The sequence below is a fragment of the Octodon degus genome, unplaced genomic scaffold (assembly GCF_000260255.1).
Source record: "Octodon degus isolate 3935 unplaced genomic scaffold, OctDeg1.0 scaffold00050, whole genome shotgun sequence".
Taxonomy (NCBI): domain Eukaryota; kingdom Metazoa; phylum Chordata; class Mammalia; order Rodentia; family Octodontidae; genus Octodon; species Octodon degus.
Genome location: NW_004524626.1, coordinates 4,688,310 through 4,711,082, shown reverse-complemented (window position 1 = coordinate 4,711,082; position 22,773 = coordinate 4,688,310). Strand labels below are relative to the sequence as shown.

The 22,773-nt window shown below is 51.4% G+C and overlaps 1 protein-coding gene across 2 annotated transcripts in view; it reads left to right on the top strand.

Moving 5' to 3' along the window:
- Nucleotides 1–21,728, top strand: part of Brd4 (bromodomain containing 4) — a 105,537-nt gene extending 83,809 nt beyond the window's left edge. Inside the window, exons 8-20 of one of the 2 annotated variants that reach the window (XM_004632630.3) lie at nt 1,272–1,481; nt 2,106–2,302; nt 3,122–3,417; nt 4,707–4,817; nt 13,978–14,030; nt 14,167–14,563; nt 15,150–15,734; nt 18,701–18,813; nt 18,913–19,075; nt 19,164–19,294; nt 19,392–19,597; nt 19,669–19,912; nt 20,196–21,728. In XM_004632630.3, the coding sequence (XP_004632687.1) occupies nt 1,272–1,481; nt 2,106–2,302; nt 3,122–3,417; nt 4,707–4,817; nt 13,978–14,030; nt 14,167–14,563; nt 15,150–15,734; nt 18,701–18,813; nt 18,913–19,075; nt 19,164–19,294; nt 19,392–19,597; nt 19,669–19,912; nt 20,196–20,264 (2,775 nt within the window). In that variant the 3' untranslated portion in view covers nt 20,265–21,728. Of the gene's footprint in view, nt 1–1,271; nt 1,482–2,105; nt 2,303–3,121; nt 3,418–4,706; nt 4,818–9,420; nt 11,555–13,977; nt 14,031–14,166; nt 14,564–15,149; nt 15,735–18,700; nt 18,814–18,912; nt 19,076–19,163; nt 19,295–19,391; nt 19,598–19,668; nt 19,913–20,195 lie in introns of those variants that run through there. The other variant, XM_004632631.2, reaches the window with a different exon arrangement.
- The last annotated feature ends 1,045 nt before the right edge of the window (nt 21,729–22,773 follow it).

Sequence of the window (22,773 nt, the reverse complement as noted above, 5' to 3'; positions counted from 1 at the left end):
TCAGCCCACCAGGGGGCGGGCTGGCTGGCATGTGGTGCTGGGGGATTGAACCGCGGTCCCTGATGCTTTTGCTAAGCTTGTTCTAAGTAGGTGCTTCAGACCACTGAGCCATCTCTCCAGCCCAACCTCACCAATCTTAGAGTTGGGACGTTATAGAGTCTCCAGGAGAGGCTTCTTATCCCCAGTGTCACTGGGGCCTCTCTTTAGGTTGTTTGCATCTTATAGGGTGACTTTTTCTTAGCACCTCCAGAGCATTGTCCAACACACTCTGGAGATGCCTTAGCCTTGGATTTGGCCCTGCTCAGTTCAGTACTTACAGGTGGATATGAGGAGCCAGAGATCAGATTCAGTTATGAGCCTGTGTGTGTGTGTGTGCTCTCCTGCCGGCCCAGAAAGTTCTTTTATACTGTAGGGTACTCAGCTATCTCAGGATTATGTGGTTCTTCAAAGTGTTCAGAGAATCATTGAAAGCCCTGCCAACAGGGTATAGTGACACATATCTGTAATCCCAGCACTTGGAAGGCTGAGGCAGGAGGAGTGCCATGAGTTCAAGGCCAGCCTAAATTATATAGCAAGACTCTGTCTTGTTTTTTTTTTTTAAAAAAGCAAGTCTTGCCAGAGAGCCTCAGCCAGCCCTTTGCTCCCTGTGTTAGTGGCAGAGAAGAATCCCCATCCTCACAGGCACCAGCACCACCACCCCTGCTCAGTCTTTCGCTCTTTTCACTCGCTTGCTCACTCGTGCTCTCTGTCTCTCTCTGTCTCTTTCTTTCTTTCTTTCTTTCTTTCTTTCTTTCTTTCTTTCTTTCTTTCTTTCTTTCTTTCTTTCTTTCTTTCTTTCTGACAGGGTTTGCTATGTAGTTCGGGCTGGCCTTAGCTACATTGTAGCCCAGGCTGGTTTGGAACTTAGAACTATAACAATCCTCCTGCCTCTGAAGTGCTGGGATGACAGGGGTGTACCACCACTCCAGGCCCTCTCACAGCCCTTTTATCCTCTCACCTACTTCCTCTTACATTGTCCTAGCTGCTGGCAAAGCCACAGAGACCCTTTTTTTTTTTTTTTTAAATAACTTTTTTTTTTTTTTAAACATACATTTATTTTGTGTGTGTGTGGCCAGCTCAGCCCACCAGGGGGCGGGGCTGGCTGGCATGTGGTGCTGGGGGATCGAACCGTGGTCCCTGTGCTTTGCCAAGCTTGTTCCAAGTAGGTACTTTCGACCACTGAGCCATCTCGCCAGCCCCACAGTGACTCTTAATCGGCTTTCTCTCCCCAGGATGTATTTGAGATGCGCTTTGCCAAGATGCCAGATGAACCTGAGGAGCCTGTGGTGGCTGTATCCTCCCCAGTGGTGCCACCCCCCACCAAAGTGGTGCCTCCTGCCTCATCCAGCGACAGCAGTAGTGACAGTTCTTCAGACAGTGACAGTTCCACTGACGACTCTGAGGAAGAGCGAGCCCAGCGGCTGGCAGAACTCCAGGAGCAGGTGAGGTTTTGTGATTATCCCAGCTGCCAGAGTCCATGGATGGGGCATTCCCCCAGTATTGAGATGTGCCTGGTTCTTCATTCCCACTGATCCTCATTCAGTCTTTGCCTTCTTCCACTTGGCATGCATTTTGACCCTACAGATACACACTTTTTACTGTATATGTTGAGGGAGGGTGGGTGTAGTCACTTTTTGAGCAGAAATGAGCCTTCTATGTCTTCCAGTGTCTGGAAGTAGGAGACCCAATTGGGTATCTTTCTCTCCTTAGGCTGCCTGCTTCCTCCTCTCTCTCCAGTATTCATTAGGTCTTTAGGGCCCAGCATGCCTGTGTTCATGGCTGGCATCTTAGGAACCCTTCTCAGACATCTATACCAGGATGGGCAAGGTCTTTGCCTCCCTTGGTTTGGGCAACTCTTCTGGTGAGGCAGACACTGAGAATCCTTGAAGTTAGGAATCTGATGTGTGTGCCAGATCAGTGAAGATCAGCCCTTCCTCTGCCTTCCTCATACCCATGCCCTGACACCTAGAGCTCCACCCCACCCCACATAGTATAGAACCACCATGCAGCTCTTGGGTGATGCAGAGTGTCAACCTGGGTATGTATCTTGCCTGTCTGCTTCTCAGCTCAAAGCGGTGCATGAGCAGCTTGCAGCCCTCTCGCAGCCCCAGCAGAACAAACCAAAGAAAAAGGAAAAAGACAAGAAAGAAAAGAAAAAGGAAAAGCACAAAAAGAAAGAGGAAGTAGAGGAGAATAAGAAAAGTAAAGCCAAGGAACTTCCTCCCAAAAAGACGAAGAAAAACAACAGCAACAGTAATGTGAGGTCCGTGCTTCCTCATATGGGGAGTCTGTGTTCCAGTGCGCTTGCTATGGGGAGGGAGGCTGGCCATCACTCCCATGTATCATGTAGCTGCTCTCTGTCCTCTTTCTGAGATAAGCCTCCTTTTCCTTGCAGTACTAGGGATTTAGCCTGCTGCCCTCATGCTGAGTTACATTCTCAGCCCATTTTTCATGTTGAGACAGGATGTCATCAAGTTGCCCAGTCTAACCTTGAACTTGTGTTTCTCCTGGCACATCCTTCCAGAATGCTGGGATTGCAGATCGGTGCCAGCTCTGAGCTGAACCTTTGAGCTTTTGTTTATGAGAGGATGGTATAGTCTAGAAGCATAAGGGCAGCTGCAGCAGAGCCTTAGCTCACACTGGCTCTGTTCATGGTTGTTTTCTAATTTGTGCTCCCAAGGAGTGAGTTACACTCAAGGTGCCACCCTCACTCCCCTGCCATGTGCTTTTTTATTTTTAAATTTTTTTTAATGTATTTAATGCAGAGTCTCACTACGTACATTAGACTCGTGGTGATTCTCCTTTTTTGCCTCTCAAGCACTGGGCTTACAGGCACACACCACCATGCCTAGTCTCAGTCACAGTGCATCCCAGGGGTGGGGCCAGCATGGCACATTGGGGATAGACCCGCAGTCCCCACACTTTAATCCGCTGAGCTATCTGGCTGGCCCTCCAAGGCCCCTTTCTTCTGGAGACCAGATGGGTGAGTTATAGGAAGCTCCTGTACATACACATAGAGGAAAGAGTATCCAGCTTCTTCAGGGGACCCGTTGTTGACAATGTCTACATTCTTCCTTCATAGCAAGAAGGAACCAGCACCCATGAAGAGCAAGCCCCCTCCCATGTATGAGTCAGAGGAAGAGGACAAATGCAAGCCCATGTCATATGAGGAGAAGCGGCAGCTCAGCTTGGACATCAACAAGCTCCCTGGTGAGAAGCTGGGCCGTGTGGTGCACATCATCCAGTCACGGGAACCCTCACTCAAGAACTCCAACCCGGATGAGATAGAGATTGACTTTGAGACCCTGAAGCCATCCACACTGCGGGAGTTGGAGCGCTATGTCACCTCCTGTCTGAGAAAGAAAAGAAAACCTCAAGGTGCACTTGGGCCCTCTGGGCGTGGGGCTTCTTTCTGCAGCACCCTCATCTAATTTTCCTTTTCTAACATAGCCCTCTCCTTACCATGTCCTTGACATAGAAAACCCTGCAGACCTAGGTATTGCGTGTGATTTCCCTGTCCTTGTCTAGATCTCTGCAGGTGGTTAGCTAGGGCCCCACTTGAACTTTTTTTTTTTTTAAATGTATTTAGTACAGGGTCTACAGGTCTTACTACACAGATCGGACTTGTAGTAATCCTCCTGTGTTTCAGCCTCCCAAGTGCTAGGATTACTGTCACGGTGCCACCATGCCCAGTTTCAGTCACTATCTCAACATGCCCCAAGGACAGTGCTGGGGGTTGAATCCCTAGCCACTGCATTTGACTAAGCAGGCGCTTTAATCCGCTTAGCTGGCTGGCTGGCCCTGAACCTTCGGTTTGTGTGTTTTTTTTTTTTTTTTTTTTTTTGTTTTTTTTTGCGGAACTGGGGATTGAACTCAGATCCTTGCGTTTGCCAGTCAAGCGCTTATCCTACTGAGCTATCTCCCCAGCCCCCTGAACCTTTGTTTTTAATCCTCCCTATAAGCAGCAGCGGATTCCATCCCTGGCTGCCTGCCACTCAGTCTCTAAAAACCCCTTCATCTCTCTAGGGTTTGAGGTGGAGGTATGAGTAAAAGTACAGTAGTGTCCAGGGTCCTGAGCTGCAGCAGTGATAATGTGGCCCTCTCTGGTGACAGGCTGGTGTCATGTTGGTCTCTCCTTGGCACTTCTTTCCTCTTAGGACTATAGGAATGGGGGGACCTGTGTCAGTATTTTTGAACAAGGTCTTTGTCTCCAACTCAGACTAGCTTCTGGAGTCCTCAGTCCCTTCCTTGAGGTGTTTGCACACCAACTGAGAGTACTGGGAAACCTAAGTTTTGTCTCCCTGTACTATGTCCCCTACAGGTCACCTTCACCTCAGCTAGAAAGGTAGCTGAAAGAAGCCAGGCCCAAGACAAACAGTATTTCTTGCCCTTGGAAATTAACCCCTCTGCTTGGTCTACTAAGTCCTTGAGAAACCCTCCAAAAGGTGTTCTGAGAGACTGGCAGGGCCTTGAAATTCCATGTTTTGGCTGCTGTGCGGTGTGCTGCTGCTGGGAACCATGGGGTGGTGTGGGTCCTGGGACAGTAGCAGCCCTTAAGGCCCATGAGGCACAGGTTCTTCCTTGGTGGCATATGGGTACCCTGTGGCTAACAGCAGCTTCCTGGGTTTGGGTTCTACCTGACATTGTTCCCATTGCCTTGATTGTAGCCGAGAAAGTTGATGTGATCGCTGGCTCCTCCAAGATGAAAGGTTTCTCATCCTCGGAATCAGAGAGCACCAGCGAGTCCAGCTCTTCTGACAGTGAAGACTCTGAAACAGGTTAGGTGACTCCTGTTTAAGCATCTTGTCAAGCTCCTTCTGGACACCAGCCCAGTCCTGTGCCCAGGCTGTTTTAAGAGCCCAGAGACAGTGGTTATGAAAACCTTCTTCTCTCTTTTGTCTCTCTATCCACAATGTCAGTTTTCTCCCTGGGAGAAAGTTGGGTGGCTCTACATCCTGTGCGACAGTGGTCCTTTTTTTTTTTTGGAGACAGGATCTTGCTTTGCAGTTCAGGCTGGCCTTGAGCTTACTTTGTAGTCCAGGGTAGTTTCAAACTCAGAATGATCCTCCTGCCTCAGCCTCCCAGAGTGCTAGGATTACAGGTGCACACCAACACAACCCTCTCTGCCAGTGGTACTTTTTTTCCACATGGCCCTTATGCTCTTACCACTGAGGCCTGGCAGTGGAGGATGAGCTGTTGAGGGCATTGACACTGCAGAGCTCTGAATGGGGAGGTGGGGGGCTGGGTCTTTAGAAATCTGGGTGTTGGGGACCCTGGTGATGCCATAAACCTTGGTGTGACCCATCTAGCCTACTGCCCCAGAGGAGGTGTTTGGCCACTCTTGAGACTGGTACTGTGTACACTGGCAGCACGCACATCCAGTCTGCTCATGGTTCCTGCCATTACTTAGGCTGTAGGCACTGCCTGTTCCTCCTTAGAATGTCCTCACTGCTGTGTTGGCTGCTCCTGGCTCTGCTCTAACTCTGCATGCATTTGGGCTTGTGTGTCCCGCACTGCTAGAAGTCTGTTCTTGTCATGCTGTGTGGTCTTGCTTTGGTGCACTGCCAAAACCCACCTTCTGAGCAGTTGCTTCAGAATCAGGTGTGTGTGCAGGTGACAATTCTGGGAGCTGAGTTGGGAGGGGAATTCTGTGGGCTGCTTTCTCAAAGGGAGCAGGTGCTCATACTGGCCAAAGGAGGGGATAGGGATGAAGCCAGTGTACCTGAGAAGCCAGGCACATGGCTTATGTGAATGAGGTCAGGCTCCATACTTCAAGCATATGAGCTGCAGGCCACCCAGGAAGCAGCTCTAGAGTCTCAGGTGCACTCTGCCACATAGGCTGGGATGTAGAAATTCACAATGAGAAAGAAATGTTTCAGGCAAAAAGTTCTTGGGCATGTTTTTCCATGGACCTTGAGAATTCTCACCTAAGTGGGGAAAATGTTACAATTCAATAGCGAGTGCATGCAATTAATGACCTGATCATTCCAGGGAAGGTCAAAGGTCCCTTTGGGCAGCTGGAAGAGTCATGTTCTGATGTATGTGAACTAGTGGGGTGGGCTCAGCCTGCTTCTCTGCCCATGAAAACAAGGATTGAGACAAGTATTTCTGGTCCTGGAGGTGGGTTTTGAGCTTCTCCAGGACATCTGTTCCTACTTCCTTTTTATTAGACCCAAATGAAATGAAATTTGTTCTGCAGTTCCTCAACACTGACTGTAGAAACTCATTATACTTCATCCTATTCCTTTCTAACCAGCATACCCCACCTTGCTTTTTTATCCCATCCAGGAGGGGGCACTGCATCAGAGGGTACTGGTGGGAAGGGTTGGCTCTGGGCCACTTTGAACTGGAGCTGCCCAGCAGTGTGAATGGCCATATTATTGGGCCACATTAGCATTCCTGCTGGCCAGTGATTTTCACTGGTTTTTAGCGATTTGCAGCACTAGTAGCCAAAGATTCAAAGTGGCAGGGTATCTGATTGTTAAAACATCTTGGCTTGGGGGTGGGAGGTTCTGACCATCATGTCCTGACTATGCTTGGCCTTTGTCCCGGGTCCCCACAGCCCTCTTCCAGGGCAGCATATGTGCTTTCAGCAGGAACCCTGTGAACTCCCAAGTGAGCACCCTGCACCCCTTCTGCTGCCAGGGTTGTCATAATTCCATTTCTATTAGCAGTTCATTTCTGCTACTGAGGGTCCCCCCCACCCCCATGTTGATTTATTTTTTGCAAGTGTGTGTGTTGGTCCCCCTCCCCCTTTTCCTTTTAAAGAAAGTGAGGAGATTGTGCAACAAGTAATCTGAGAGCCCTGGGAACAGCTATCCTGGTGAGGAGGAGGGTGAGATTTACAGTCTTAGAGCTGCCTGCTCACAGGCTCTCAGGCTCCAGCAGTCCTGCTCTGACCACTCACTCGCTGCCTGGGCTGGGCTGTAGCTCTTCTCAGACAGCCTTCCTCCCACCTTGGGTTTTGCCTTTGAAATGTAGGCCAGAGGGCTGTCAGTGGACTGCTGGCTTTCCCTTTGCTTTCTGTATGTGCTGGTGAGCCCTACCATGAGCTGGCTTGGCACTTCTTAGGAGGGGCCCACTGTGAGCAGTTTGTGCAACATTCCAAGTAGGGGCCACATGTGGCACTGAACTCTTCTGGTGGTGGGCAGTTCCTGGTAGTGGCTCTTCTGAGTCTGGGAAGCCAGACAGCCCCAGTTTTCTGTGGCCGACTACAAGGAGGGGAGGGTAGAAAAGATTAGGGGAAGATTGAAGGTAGTTCCCTTTGTTTGGTCTTTTGGGTCTTTGTTGTGCCCTTGTTCCTGTGTTTCCATTTGGATTTCAGCTGAAATTCCTGAAAGGACCTATTTTTATATCTTGTAGGGGTCAGTTCTGCTAAGTTGGCCCTACGACATGAATCGTCAAAAGAAACTAAAGAGAGGCACTGAACTGAGGGTGGTGAGGTGGTACACAGAGCACCTCCTCTGGCAGCTGTCCATTGCAAGGATGTAGCAGGCCAGCAAGGCCCAAGGCCAGACTTTGGGGACTGCTGGGTTGCAATTTAGGGAGGGTGTGCCCCAGATGCAGGGGTAGGGCTACTTTCCCAGCTGGGTCCCAGCCTCCATGTAGTCCTGTGCCCTGCGTAGCACCACACAATACTGGTGGCCAGTCCCACTGCCTCCTCTGAAACCAGCTATTACTTCGGCTGTGTGGTCTTTCATTGAATTTCAACTCCAAGTGAAGTCCAGAGCTGCTTGTGGAGTCATTGTCAAGAGACAGGACTAGGAAGCATCTGTGGTAGACTTGGGGTAGCAGTATGAAGGGGAATGTCATGGTTTTCCCCTACACTGCTGTCCAAGTGAGTTATGGCATGGGTGTTATCATTGTTAGGTTTGCATCTGTGTGGCATGGGGGAAAGGTGTATCTAGGATTCTGTTCTGCAGTACTCATCACATTGATGACACCTGGCTCTTCCAAATGCCACCTGAAGCTCTTTGGGCAGCTCTGGCTGTGTAGCTCATGCTCCTATCTGGAGCATCCCTTCCCCCTCAGCTTCCTGGATTAGGTCAGGACTTTTGAGGTGCAGAGAGATTTGGCTCTGGCCTGGTCATCTAGTTGCAGCAGGAGTACAGTTCAGCTATTTTAGGCTCCTGATTTCCTTTTCCCAGGATTGGAGCATGTGGGTGTTTCTTAGTAGCTCTGGGTAAAAAGGAATGCTTGATGTTATGGAAAGATTTGAGGTGGGAAGTGCAGAGGCCATGGGACACTCTTTACCACATAGCTAGTCTCAGCTTTCTCCTGGCCCCTGGGGCCTTTGAAAGGACTTTCCAGAGATTTCCTAGACCATGACTTGCCTGCTCCCAGGTTGTAGCCTTTATCCTTGAGAATGAGTGAGTACCCTGAAGGGTAGGGGTCTGCACAATAAGGTGTGACTCGTACCCACACACAAACCCAGAAGTTGAAGCTAGAGGAATTCAGGGCTTCACAGAGCAAGGCCAAGCTTGTGGAATGTGAAACAGTGAGAGGCTGTAGTGGGCGGGTTTTTCCCAGACATTGGTGGGGCCAGAAATCAGGGAATCTTTGCATCCCTGAGTACAGCAGAGGCTCTGCCATGTGGGTGGGAATGAGCCCCACCCCTTCCTGGTACAGAAGCCATGTTGGATGCTCTGAAAAAGGAAGAGAAAGACAAGACTTTCTGGCTTATATTTTCTTGGTTTGAGGTTTTTTGTTTGGCGGGAGAGGGAAAGAAAAGGAGGGGGAGAGAAAGAAAGAAAGTCAAATTTTTCCATCCTGTTTTCCTTTCCTCAGCAATGTCTATACCATGGTTTCTTCCTTCATAGTTTGTTTCTTTTATTTTGGGGATCTGGAGTAATGCAGAGATGTGGCTCTGCTCTTTGCCTCCCTCAGCTGGAGGACCTGTATTCCAGCATCTTGTTTTGGAGGGTTTTCCCCAGCCACACAATGTGAAGGGGCTGAAATTAACCTCCCTGCCTAGAATCAGCAGATGCTTTCCCGGCTCAACACACCACGCCAGTGGAACAAGGCAGAAGTACCTCTCACCCTGAAAAGGAGTAGTAAACGCCAGCATCCGCTCAAGACAGGGCACACGTGGAACTCATTAGTGGAAGTAGTTCTGTCTAGAAGCTCGAACAGGGTGCTAGTGGTTTTGAAGACTCCACACATGCTGGATCAGTGGCCTGACCTAAGGGAAGATGGGTCTGTCCCCACACAAAGCAAGCCAGGCAGGGGCAGCACTCCTGGTCTCCAGCACCATTCTCTTGTGCCCATTCAGCCCCTGGGGCACAGGAGCCTGGCTTGATCTGCAGTTCTTCTGTTCTTGTGACTTAAATGGTATATTCCACACCATTTCTCTCACACTGGTTTCTCTCTCCCTCTATGTAGGTCCTGCCTAATCATTGGACACGGACTCTTAATAAAACGTCTTCAGTTCCAGATTCCTTCCCAGCAAGCTATATAGCTTAAGTCCCATTTTCTTCTGTGAAAGGGACAGGACTCCATCAAGTAATGGAATTCCTCAGAGCCCTGGCCTGTCCCCGGGGTGGATTAGTCATGTCCAGCAGCACATGCCTAGTCCCGCCTTTGGGAAGGCTGCCTGCCTGGCCAGCTGCCCAGGCCTTCCTGTGCAAAGACTGCCTGGCTGTCCTACCCAGCCTCCCTGGTCGGCTGGGTCCTCTGGGTGGTGGCATCTCCTGGAGGGCGATGACAATCCCCCCCATACATGTATATATGTGGTGCTGCTCCCTGAGCGAAGCTTGATCACAGTGTGTTTCCTTTCTTCGTCCCCACCCTCTTTCTGAGACTCCAGACCTGATTACCCTGGAGATGTTGCAGTGACTTTAGCCCAGGAAAGATCACATTCAGCCTAAGGAAGATGGTCTAACCTAAGGAGTGGGGGCTGTGAGGGCAAGGCCACTGGGCCCTCCTGGCTGGGTTGGTCAGCTGGAGTTTATCACCAGCCACCGATCCACAGCCTGCTGAAGCCCTTCCTTCCGTCCCCATTGTTCTATGCATTTCTCACAGCTTCAGTTCTAGTGGGCATTTCCCACTTCCTTGGCCTCTTCTCCAGTCACATAGGGAAAGTACCTTCAGGGCTGTTGATGTGGGGCACTCAGGTCAATAGCCCCAACCCCTGGGGCCAAGATCTAGGTGGTGGGTGAGAGCACTCCACAGCCTCTGTTGGGCATTTCAGCAGTGTTTCCAGCATGAGTATCCTGGTCTTCTGTCCCCTAGAATGACAACAGCTGGGGCTAGGATAAGCAAGGGTAACCATATCTTCCAAACCCTTCCTGAGGCACCAAATAGGCTTTTATACTCTAAAAGTAATTATCAGCCCTTTTTTGGTTATGGATCCAGCATCTCAACAGAAAAATCACCTGATGTGAAGGCTTGCATAAGGGAGGAGCTGCATCTGCATTTTGTGGAGATCCCCCCCCCCCCCCCCCCCCGTATAGTTTGTGTGTGTGGCCATCTAAGCACCTTGGAGCCCACCTTCTGGAGCTGGCAGCGGGTTGGGGAGATGTCACTCATGGGCAGGTCATGGGCACTGACCCCCACCACTAGTCCTCCCAAAGCTCAAGTCTTTGGGTTGCTCACTGCCCCAGACCACCTATTGCCAAAGAGTGTAGCCCCAGCCTCCCTAGAACTCCCTGGGGCCCTACAGTGATGCTTGAGAGTTCCTAGGCTGTTCCTAATCCTCTCTGGTGTCCAGCTTCCAGTCAGCTCTATTTGCCAAACAAACTATTTTGAGCTGCCCTTTGGCCTGTGCCTGATGTGTTCCCAGTGAACTTGGCTGGGATGGGATGGGGGTGCATCATGCCCAGAGAGTCCCACAGGACAGTTGGGAAGCTGCTGGCATTATCTTTTTATTTTTTGCTGGAAAGATTTTGCCGTCTCGGACCAAATGGCAGCCTGGATTCTCAAGGTGTGGTCTGCAGCCCTGTCCCTCCCTACACTCCTACACATATAGGCCATAGCCACAGGCCAACTGTCCTTCAGAGTCCTCTCACCCTTGCTGTCCAGGGATACCGTCCTTAACCTTGGGGTTTCCATCTGGCTAGAATACTCAGGGCCCTTTGAACTTCAAAGTTCTTTAGACTTAGGCTGTCACTCATGCTTGGTGCTTAGGGAACACAACCAGAAAGGACAGTGAACACCTATTTTTCCTTGTTGGCAGCTTTGGGTTCCTGAGCAACCAACAAGGTGCCAGCTGAGCGCTCAGTGCACCTAATGGCAGTGGGCCCTATGGAAGAGCTGTGTAAGAGGAGGGGAAGAGCCGCCCAGGGCACTGCAGGACTCTTCTCCTGACCTCTCCCCTGGCCCACACCGCCCTGCACCTTGACCCTCCTTTCTGTTTCCTTGGCTGAAGTGGGACAAGATGGGGTTGGGGAGAATCAGTGTTTTAATCAGATTTTACCGAAACATTTTCTTTGTACAATTATCATCCTATGTAAAGATGAAATTTGTGTTGAGTTGAAGATTGTCATGGAATAAAGATCACACAGTACTTGAGGCCATCTCCATGTAACCCTTTCTAGAGAGTTTTGTGGGGGGTGTCGGGGGATGGCGTGTTGTAAAGCTGTGCACTTCTTGTCTTGTCTTTTTCCTGGGAATTCCAACACAAGGCTTGAGCCAAGGGAGTTAGAGGGGCCTTGGTATCTGCCTGTGCCTCCCACTTCTCCTGCATTCTGGAGAAGAGCTCCAGGATATTACTGTGACATTCCCAAAGCAGCTAAGACATGTTCCTTGGAACGCCCACAGGCCAGTGTACTTGGTCTCCAGCCTGTCCATATGGGTCTCTGTTCCCAGCCTGTGGGCAGAGAACAGGGATCTGGTTTTGTAAATGGAAAATCAATGCTTCATTCAAAGTTACAAACAAGGCATCCCGGGCCCTTTCCACCACTATTCCATGTCTGGGCTTCTCCCGGAGGCTTCTCCGACTCAGATTCACACGGTGTCCTGACCTCTTTTCCTACCTTCCCTTCTCCATGCCTGACTTTCCCTAAAGATGCACCCAGCATTTGAACAGCCACTGCTTCCTTGTTCTTAACTGGTTGGGAAAGGACTCCATCCTTAAGCCCCACCCGTTCCTCTAGCTTTTGGGTCAGGCTTTGTGCTACAGAGGCACTGAGGCTCCCAGCCTCTCCAACCAGTGTACTGAGGCTCCCAGCCTCTCAAAGCACTGCTTTCCCCACTTCATGGCTGCACCAAGTACCCTTTTGCCCTTATTCCACCAATCTGCCCAGACTCCCTTTTTAGATGTGTCACAAGAGCATCTATCCATTGAAGTTTTCACTCTGGTGCCAAGGTTCCTGAGTCCTTCATTCTGGTATCTACATTTAGGGTCTGGTCTTTGGGTTCCCGTATCCCAGGTGTCCTGACTTACTGCCCTTGGCCATTTGTATGAGGACATGTGTCTAGCTGCTACGGTGTGTGTCCGTGTCTTGTCTCTTGCGTGGAGTGGTGAGCTCTTACCTGGCACAAGGTCCCTCTTTTTGGTGGCACTACACCTCAGGGGCTATGGATCTTGCAAAGACTTATCAAGCCCTCAAGCTCTGAGAAGAGTAGTAGCTTTGATTTGGACAAGACATGTCCTCAGACACCAGCAGCAACAGTTGGTGTCCCGACAAGTTCAGGGGAAACCAGGCAAAGTAAGAAGGTGACAGGAATCTGAAAGGTGTCCTTTCATGGTTCTGACCTTTCACCTGGTGGTTAGCAACTAAGTAACCTAGTAGCCCAGGGGGCATCCAGCTGCCAGAGTTCATAAAGTGAACCTCTGTCATGTGGGCAGAAGTGGCTGTGCAGGCTCTTGAGCACACCCCAAGGAGACAGGCCTGCCTGGACACATCTGCACAGTTGCAGCACCAGCCATCAATCCCTGAGGAGCCAAGGCATATGCTCCCTTCTCTGCAGCACATTTACTGTGTCCCAGAAAAAGGCTTTCTCTGAGTTCCATCTTGCCTGAGGAAGGCGGAGCAAGCTACTGTCCTCCTTTGATAGCTGTGGTTTGAGCACCTGCCCTGGTCATTCTGGTGAAGCCATTGTACTTTGTTCCCTCCCCAGAAGCCTTCAGATGGGCACTCTGTGTCCCCATTTGGCAGCACTTCCTTCACCCATCTCATGACTGGGCTCCCCTGTGAGCACACCATTGGTGGTCTTGGCCCCAGCTGGTGCTACTCTCCTTCCTCTAGGAGAGTGGAAAGTAGTGATCCTCAGAGGACCATGTGGAGTCAGGGTCCCACCTTGCTGTGCAATCCTGAACAGGTCCCTTAGCTTCACAGAGCCTCATGTTTGCTCACGTCTGTGGTGAATAGAACATTTGAAACGTCACAGGTGGTTGGTCCATAGCATCAGGTGGGGTCCAGGACATGCAGGTGCTCCTCATTCTCCCAAAGCCTGATATGGGTTGACATTGGGTTGGGTCAGCACAATTCAACTCCCAGTGGAGCCAGGAGGGGCAGTCTTTTTTTTTTTTTAATTAATTAATTAATTTATTTATATTTTTGTGTGTGTGGCCAGCTCAGCCCACCAGGGGGCGGGGCTGGCTGGCATGTGGTGCTGTGGGATTGAACCGTGGTCCCTGTGCTTTGCTTAGCTTAGCTTGTTCTAAGTAGGTGCTTTAGACCACTGAGCCATCTCACCAGCCCAGGAGGGGCAGTCTTGGGCAGTCTATTATGGTGCCTGTGGGCTGAAGCTTGGCGGGGGGATTTGATTTTTTCAGGCATGATCCCCCCAGTAGGAAAAGCAGCAGACCAATGGGTAGGTGACATATCTTTCCCTGTCCTATGAAAACTGAATTATCCCAGACCCAACCCAGACACCTGTTCAGTGTTGCTGGCCTTTGTCCTCAGTGCTGTGTGCCCCCCTTTTCCTCATCTGCATTCAAAGCCATCTTACACTGTTCATCCCCAAGAGCCTTACTACCTTCTCCTTTTTCTGCAGAAATGGCTCCAAAGTCAAAAAAGAAGGGGCACCCTGGGAGAGATCAGAAGAAGGTATGTGGTTCAAGGATGTCCCCTCTGTAGGTGAGAGCTAGCTGCTCAGTCCCGTGATCCCCAGGGATAGCCTGCATCTGGCCTGGGGATTGTTCTCCCTGCCTGATGTCAGTGTGTATTTTCTGTCTGCCTACAGCACCATCACCATCACCATCAGCAGATGCAGCCAGCCCCAGCTCCTGTGCCCCAACAGCCACCCCCGCCTCCCCAGCAGCCTCCGCCACCCCCACCGCAGCCTCAGCAGCAGCCTCCGCCGCAGCCGCAGCAGCAGCAGCAGCCCCCACCCCCGCCGCCCCCACCTTCCATGCCGCAACAAGCAGCCCCAACGCTGAAGTCCTCGCCCCCACCCTTCATCACTGCCCAGGTGCCAGTCCTGGAGCCTCAGCTCCCAGGCAGTGTCTTCGATCCCATTGGCCACTTCACCCAGCCCATCCTGCACCTGCAGCAGCCTGAGCTGCCCCCTCACCTGCCCCAGCCACCAGAGCACAGCACTCCGCCCCATCTCAACCAGCACACCGTGGTCTCTCCTCCAGGTGAGCATGTTTATAGCCCCTTTCCTGCCTTGGTTCTGCCACACTGGAATTGCATACTCTTGAGTACTTAACCTTGATCTCCGTGGTCAGCAGCTTCTAAGGGCCATCTTTGAAATTTAATGAGATGCTCTGGGATATGCCTGGTGTGAAGTTCACTAGTGCCCTTATGCAGAGATGCTGGTTTAGTTCTGCAGGGCCAGGTGTTATCTTAGATGGAAGAAGATTGAAGCCCCCTGTAACTTCCTGTTGGGCTGGGAGGTGACGTTCACCCTGACAAAGTTAATCCTATGGATCTTGGACAGTACATATTGGGGGATACAGGCTGAGGCCTATACTGAGAACAGGGAACAAGACAAAGTGTTGAAGGCAGGCTGGGGGATGAATGAAGAACGTGTTCTGCAGATCTCCCTGGTAGCTGTCTTTATTCCGCAGTTTGTGGGAGGTCATGGGATGTGGGGAGAGATTGTTAGTTGGGAGGGCAAGAGGTGGTCACCAGAGTACAGGTGAAGTCAGGGTGGAACAGAAGGGCCAGGGCAGGGTCACAGGGCACTCAGCCCTTACTGCTACTCTTGTGTGTCCTTTTCAGCTTTGCACAATGCGTTGCCCCAACAGCCATCTAGGCCCAGTAACCGAGCCGCTGCCCTACCCCCCAAACCTGTCCGGCCCCCTGCTGTATCCCCTGCCCTGGCCCAGCCACCCTTGCTCCCACAGCCCCCCATGGCTCAACCCCCCCAGGTGTTACTGGAGGATGAAGAGCCACCTGCCCCACCCCTCACCTCCATGCAGATGCAGCTGTACCTGCAGCAGCTGCAGAAGGTGCAGCCACCCACACCACTACTCCCTTCCGTGAAGGTGCAGTCCCAGCCTCCACCCCCCCTGCCTCCTCCACCCCATCCCTCTGTGCAGCAGCAGCTGCAGCAGCAGCCACCCCCGCCCCCACCACCCCAGCCCCAGCCACCACCCCAGCAGCAACACCAGCCACCACCACGGCCCGTGCACTTGCAGCCCATGCAATTCACACACATCCAGCAGCCCCCACCACCACCAGGCCAGCAGCCCCCACATCCACCCCCAGGCCAGCAGCCACCCCCGCCACAGCCTGCCAAGCCTCAGCAAGTCATCCAGCATCACCCTTCACCCCGGCACCACAAGTCAGATCCCTATTCAGCAGGTAAGTGGCTCACGGCCTTAGGTCTACTGGGGAGGCTGGTCCTGGGCTTGCAGTTTTGTCCTTGAAAAACAGGAAAGGTTAGCTTTTGCTGTGGTTGGCTGAGAGCCAAGCTCAAAGGCTCTGGGTAATTGGAGAGAGGGGCTGCTCCAAGGGAGCATTAAACTCTCTGCCATGAGTTAATCAAGTGTCTCTCTTGCTTTTAAGTCAGGGTTGCCCGGAGCAGTACAGTGTATTGATTGTCCTGTTAGATTGATTAAGCAGAAAGCTACCTGGAAGTGGTGACCATAGTACAGTGGTGCCTCAGTTCATGAATTTGGCTGTTTCATAATTCTGGCCACAAATCAAATTAGATAAGAACCCAAATTTCCCTGTAAGGTCAACTTTCAACCTAACTGTTGAATTGATTTCTTCCCATGTCTGATTTGGTTTGTTACCAAAATTACGGTGAGAATTAAGTGTACTAAGGCACCACTGTACAAGCACTAATTTAGGAAGCAGTTTGGAAATGAGGTCCAGTCCTGGACAGTAGGGACCACCACCTAGCAATGGTGAAGAGCATGCTGGGAGGACCACACCTGAGGCTGAGAAGCCACTCAGGGCCTCTTCTAACAGTTAACATTCAAGACAAGATTTCCTGGATCTAGCAGTACAGACTACAGTCTTCCTTGAGGGTACAGCAAAGGTGGTCACTGCTTTTGAACCCAGTGCAAGCTGTCATATATGAAATGAATGGCTTTGTGCCCTGAGCTGAGAGCATCTGGCTAGCCTTCCTGGGAAAAACTGGTGCTGAGCCTGGCAGTCATGCAGCTGTGTTGTCGTCACTCCAGAACATGCCAGTATGCCAAACTTGTAAGAGGCAAGAAATGGAGAGGTGAAAGACCAGCCAGCACTCAGGGCAGCCCAGGCCAGGGCCTCCGGCTGCCTCTGCTCTGAACTCCCAGACCTGCATCCAGCCTCCTGAAACCTAGGACAGGACATGATAACCCACATGGGTTAGAACCCAGCTGGGAGTTTTGCGCCAAAAGATGAGTCATCAGAGTCCCACAGAAGCTCAGCAGGCATTGCAAAGTACCCGGCCAGCCTTCTGACACCACCTCTAAACTGTTTGTGAAGCCACCAGTAGGCAGGCATTTTCTAAAACCACAGGCCTAAAATCCTGGCCTGATGGTTCATGCCTATAATCCCAGCAATTAGAAGGCTGAGGAAGGAAGATCCCCAATTCAAGTTTTACATACTGAAACCTTGTCTCAAAAAACCAAAAATAAGGGCCGGGGAGATGGCTCAGTAGAATAAGCACGTCCCTGGCAAGTGCAAGGGTCTGAGTTCAATCCCCGGTTCCGCAAAAACAAACAAAAAAAACCCAAAATAAACCAACCACTGGCCCAAGACCCACCTGTTGCTCAGGTCATTCTCAGCAGGTGCTCCAGAGGGCATGGCCCAGGATGGAGGCAGTCATATGTCATTTATCTTTGGATTGTGGAAAAGCTAGAACTAGGGTTAATGGAGCAGCATGGCAGTACCCAAGGGGGCCTGACAGGCTGGAGTGAAAGAAAATATCAAGGTGACTGAAACCATCTTCATAGGGCTGTGAGATTAAAGGACAGGGTAAGCCTCAACCTCTGGATAGCGGCTGGATGTCTTCTTCCTGGGGTTAGGAGTAAGTCTTGGCTCTGGAGAGGGTGGGGAAAGTCTGCTACACCTATAGTATCATGGTTTGGAACAGGCCTATCAGATTAGGTACCTTACGCTAGGGGGGCCTGTGGCAGCAGATGGGCTTGGAAGCAAGACCTGGAGGAGCTCATTGGAAAAGCTAGCATATAGGACCAAGTAGGTGATCAGGGTGAGGGTAGAGGTAGGGCTGGAAGCAAAAGGTGGGAGGTGAACTTTGTACTGTGAACGCTGTGGTTTACCCTGAGCTGTACAGGCAGCAAGGCCCCTTTCCATGAGAACTGAAGCAGGAAGGTGTCTATGCATTCAGATGGGTGAGACTCAACTCCTCCAGCTGCCCTGTGACCTGTGCTGAGACACTGGCTTCCTGTGACCTGTGGCTGTTCATTACCAGAGGAGTCAGGCAGCAGTGGAATGATGGGACTTCTGACCTGTGCTGGGCAACTGGGTCTCTTGGAGCCCTTGGTTGGCTGCAGATGGCTGCACCCCAGGACCTGTTCAAGTTGCTCTGTCCAGGCGAAGACCATTCCAGGCTTTATCATTCTTCAGGGTAAACAGACTGAGGCAATGGCCTAAAGATCCTCACCCTTACTGCTAGCGACTAGACCACAGGTCCTCAGAGCTATCCATGTGGATCAGGCTGCACAGAGACAAGATCCTGGGCTGAATTGTCTGGGGTTATTTGTGTCCTTTTTATCTAATGCAGGGCACAGTTTAAAACAATCTGAAAAGCTTTTTTAAAAGTACTGGTGGGGCCGGGGAGATGGCTCAGTAGAATAAGCGCTTGCCTGGCAAGCACAAGGGCCTGAGTTCAATCCCCGGTTCCGCCAAAAAAAAAAGTACTGGTGCTGGGTGTGGGTGGTGCAGGCCTGTAATCTCAGCACTGGGAGACTGAGGCAGAAGGATCACTGCGAGTTTGAGATGAGCCTGGGCTACATAGTGAGTACAATACCAGTATGGACTACATAGTAAGACCCTATCTCAAAAAAAAAAAAAAAAAAAAAATACTGGTGCCCAGGTCCTATTGAGGCCCAATAAATCAAGTTTATATCAGAGTTTCCCAAATGGTTGTGGTGCACAGAAAGATCAAGTGCTGAGACACCATGAGGCACCAGAAAGCCTTGTGTACCTGCGGCTCAGGGCATGACAGAGGGGGGTTCCACAGGCTGGATATTGTGTGGATCTTTATTCCCAGACTTGGCTGGAGCATTTGTTGGCTGTACTTTCAGATTGTCCTTTCATTGTAATTCTCTCAAAGTCCAAATGGCCCCTTACACACTCTTTGTTACCTCTTCTAGGTCACCTCCGTGAAGCCCCCTCCCCGCTCATGATACATTCCCCCCAGATGCCACAGTTCCAGAGCCTGACGCACCAGTCTCCACCCCAGCAAAACGTTCAGCCCAAGAAGCAGGTAAAGGGCAGGGCTAGGTCACAGCCCCCGGGGTCAGGTGCGGGCTGAGGCTGAGGGTGCCCTCCTGCCTCACTGGCCACTGTGCCCGTGCCATCCCAGGAGCTACGCCCACCCTCGGTGGTCCAGCCCCAGCCCCTGGTGGTGGTGAAAGAGGAGAAGATACACTCACCCATCATCCGCAGTGAGCCCTTCAGCCCCTCCCTGCGGCCGGAGCCCCCCAAGCATGCTGAGAGCATCAAGGCCCCAGTCCACCTGCCCCAGCGTGAGTGTCACCCCGCCCCACTGAGGACTGTACACCTCCACCCCCACCAGGATGAGTCCCCCAAGCCCACAGGCTGCTTGTGTTCTAGGGCCTGAGATGAAACCTGTGGATGTTGGGAGGCCTGTTATTCGGCCCCCTGAGCAGAATGCACCCCCTCCAGGGGCCCCTGACAAGGAAAAACAGAAACAGGAGCCGAAGACGCCAGTGGCACCCAAAAAGGTAGAGACAGTAGGTCTGTGGATATCCTGAGCTCCCTGCTAATGACCTTTAGGTGCACCAGGTACCTCACTTGTCCCCTGGCCTTTCTGCCTTACAGGACCTAAAAATCAAGAACATGGGCTCCTGGGCCAGCCTGGTACAGAAGCATCCAACCACCCCATCCTCCACAGCTAAGTCATCCAGTGACAGCTTTGAGCAATTCCGCCGTGCAGCTCGTGAAAAGGAAGAGCGTGAGAAGGCCCTGAAGGCTCAGGCTGAGCATGCAGAGAAGGAAAAGGAGCGGTTGCGGCAAGAACGCATGAGGTGGGCAGGGGTCCGGGTGGGGCACTGGGGCTCCCAGGCCCACGGCTGACCCGGGCCCCCACTCTGCCCAGGAGCCGAGAAGACGAGGATGCACTAGAGCAGGCACGGCGGGCCCATGAAGAGGCACGGCGGCGCCAGGAGCAGCAGCAGCAACAGCGGCAAGAGCAGCAGCAGCAGCAACAACAGCAGCAACAAGCGGCCGCTGTGGCCGCAGCTGCTGCCCCCCAGGCCCAGAGCTCCCAGCCCCAGTCCATGCTGGACCAACAGAGAGAGTTGGCCCGGAAGCGGGAACAGGAGCGAAGGCGCCGGGAGGCGGTGAGTTGTGGGCAGTAGTGGGGAGCCATTGGGGCAAGAATCTACCTGAAGAGCTGATAAAGTGGGCCAGGGGCCTGGGGAAGGAGGGCCCTACACCTTGCACAGGGCTTAGGGGTGTCTCAACTCAGAGTTGAATAGTCCAAATACACTCAGGTTCCATGATGGGCACTGTGGAAACAGCTCAGGAGAAGGTCTGATGGCCAAGCTCAAGCAACGTAGGGGGCTCTCAGATCCACACAGAGGTGAGTATCCACCTCATTCATTCCTTCTTCTTCCTCTACAGATGGCAGCTACGATTGACATGAATTTCCAGAGTGATCTGTTGTCAATATTTGAAGAAAATCTTTTCTGAGAGCACCTAGGTGACTTCTGACTGATTTTCTGGCAAAACATTGACTCTCCATAGTGTTAGGGGTGGCAGTGGAGGCAGTAGCAGTGGCCAGAGGTGTCTCTGGGCCTGGCCCTCCTGCATGCTATGCCCGGGGCAGGCCTGACGGGCAGCTGAGGATCGCAGAGCCCATCTGCCTTACAGCCAGCTAGACGGATGTCCCGCCACCTGCCGCCGCCTCACAGGATGTCGGCTCAGAGCACGCCTCGATTCCAGCAAGTGCCGGCTGGACCCAAGGCCTGTGTCCATGCTTATGGGACAGAGGACCTTTCCTCCGCCAAATGTCTACACAGTATACACAGGACATTGTTGCTGCCGCCACCGTGACTGGTTTTCTGTCCCTGAGAACATGACGTTTGTGACATCCTGCCCAGTGGGAGTCTCCACACCCCGCCTTGCTTCCCGCTCTCAGGAGGCCAGGACAGGGCTCTGTGGGCTGGAGCAGGCGAGGGAATCGGCATATCCCCTTGCTGGCACTGACTTTGCCTTGAACAGACCCCCCGTTGTCCCCTCCTTCCCCACAAGCCTTTAATCGAGAGCCGCTCTCTATAAGTGTTCGCTTGTGCAAAAGGGAATAGTGCCGTGGAGGTGTGTGTGTGTCCATGGCAACTCGAATCGAGGTGACCGTCCCGCGTGTGTGGGCGGGCCTTGCCTGGGGTGAGGCCACCAACCAAAGTCAGTCCCTTCCCACCTGTGTTTTTTTTTTTTTTCTATATATATTTTTTTGTTGTTGTTGAATCCTATTTTATTTTTAACTCTCTCTACTCCTCCAGACACAATGGCACTGCTTATTTCCGAAAAGGTGTGATCGTCTCATTGAGCGGCGGCTCCCACCGCACTGTGGGTAGTGTGTGACCGTGGCTGTACTGTATAGTGAACATAGTTGGCATCTTTGAAGTTTGTTGGTGACTCCACCAAACTGGTGTAAAAGAAATTTTTTATTCAAAAGATCCACACAAAATCAAAACAAAAATATCCCTACCTATACTTTACTCCCATTGCAAACTTCATTAGTCTAGTTTTAATTATAAATCCAGAAAGCTACAATTTCTTTTCCTTTCCCTCAGTGCCCGTTTGTTGGCTTTTGATTTTTAATCACAAATCTTTTTTTTTTTTAAACCACCAAGAAAGGCAGGGTCTGGGGACGGGTAGGCCCCAGGTATTGATTGGGGTGCTGAAGACTGAACAGAGACTCCCCTATCCAATGCCCAGTCCCAGCTGGCTGCTTCTTCCCACACTTTTTTAAAAAAAATTTTATAATTGGAGCCCTTGGTGAGGTTATGTGTGCCATGAGAACCCGCTCTACACCGCAACGCTGGTGCCTCAGTGTTGGCCAAACTCTGGAGTCACTGACTGGTTTGACTTTCATACGGTGAATATGCATTTGGTCTGTACTGATCATGGAATAAACACATCTCTCTTTTTTAATGCTGGTGTCTCCCTGACATTTCTTTGTGAACCAAATGTTGCCTAGGCTAGGCTCTTGCTGCCCTATCCCTGAGGCCACCTGCACATGAGAACTAACGACCGTGGCCATGGAGCCTCTTGTGGCCTATCCCTGCCTTTCTTGGGCAGGACGTTCTCCAGCTCACCACTGACACCCAAGCTGAAGTTGTGACAAGAGTCCACAAACTCTTATTTCCCTCAGACCCTGGCCTAGGTGGGCAACATGTCCTAGCAGAACCCTGGCAAAACTTCAGACGACTCCACTTTGTCCTTCATCTTGGTTCCCCACGCACCAAGGAATTTGGGCCACTTTCACTTTGCTTTATCCACCTAGCTTTTCATTTAAGCTCAGGGTTGACCAGATACTAGGAAAGTGTACATTTCCCCAAATAAGATCTTCATTCACACACATGCACGTGCACACATTGTCAACCAGGTAAGCCCACAGGTAGCTGCTTTGGCTGTGTGCCCACCTGTACATACATGCCCAGCACAGGTAGTACCCACAACACTCCTGGGATGTAAGAAGGTGCATAACTTATGTATCCAGAGACAAACATTGCATTGAAATACTTCTAGCACTGTTTATTCATATTTCCTCTTTTCACCCAAAGACCCTTTGTTGTGTGTCTCGGGTCTGCCAAGCCTTTCAGTGAGCAGAGTAAGGCACCAGCCAGTGCCCTAGCACCACCACAGACTCTCAACCTCCTTGACAATCCCAAGCATGTCACACACCACCATGCCAGTTCAAATGTGACATACTGGTTCTGTAGGGTTTCTTCCATCTCATCCCACACCCATTTTTTCTTCCTCATTCTGTTCAGAAACTTATCTGGGTTGGGTCCAAGTGTTGAGCTGGAGAGATGATTTCACCTGCACCTTCCTGCTAGACTCAGTCTGTCATGGCCTTCACACCTCCCTGAAGGGTGTTTCTCTAACTGGGTTGTAATTAGACTGGGGATCTATTTAATTTTTTGGCCATTTATCCAGTCTCTCCTACAGTACTAGAAATCTTAGTCTTATACAA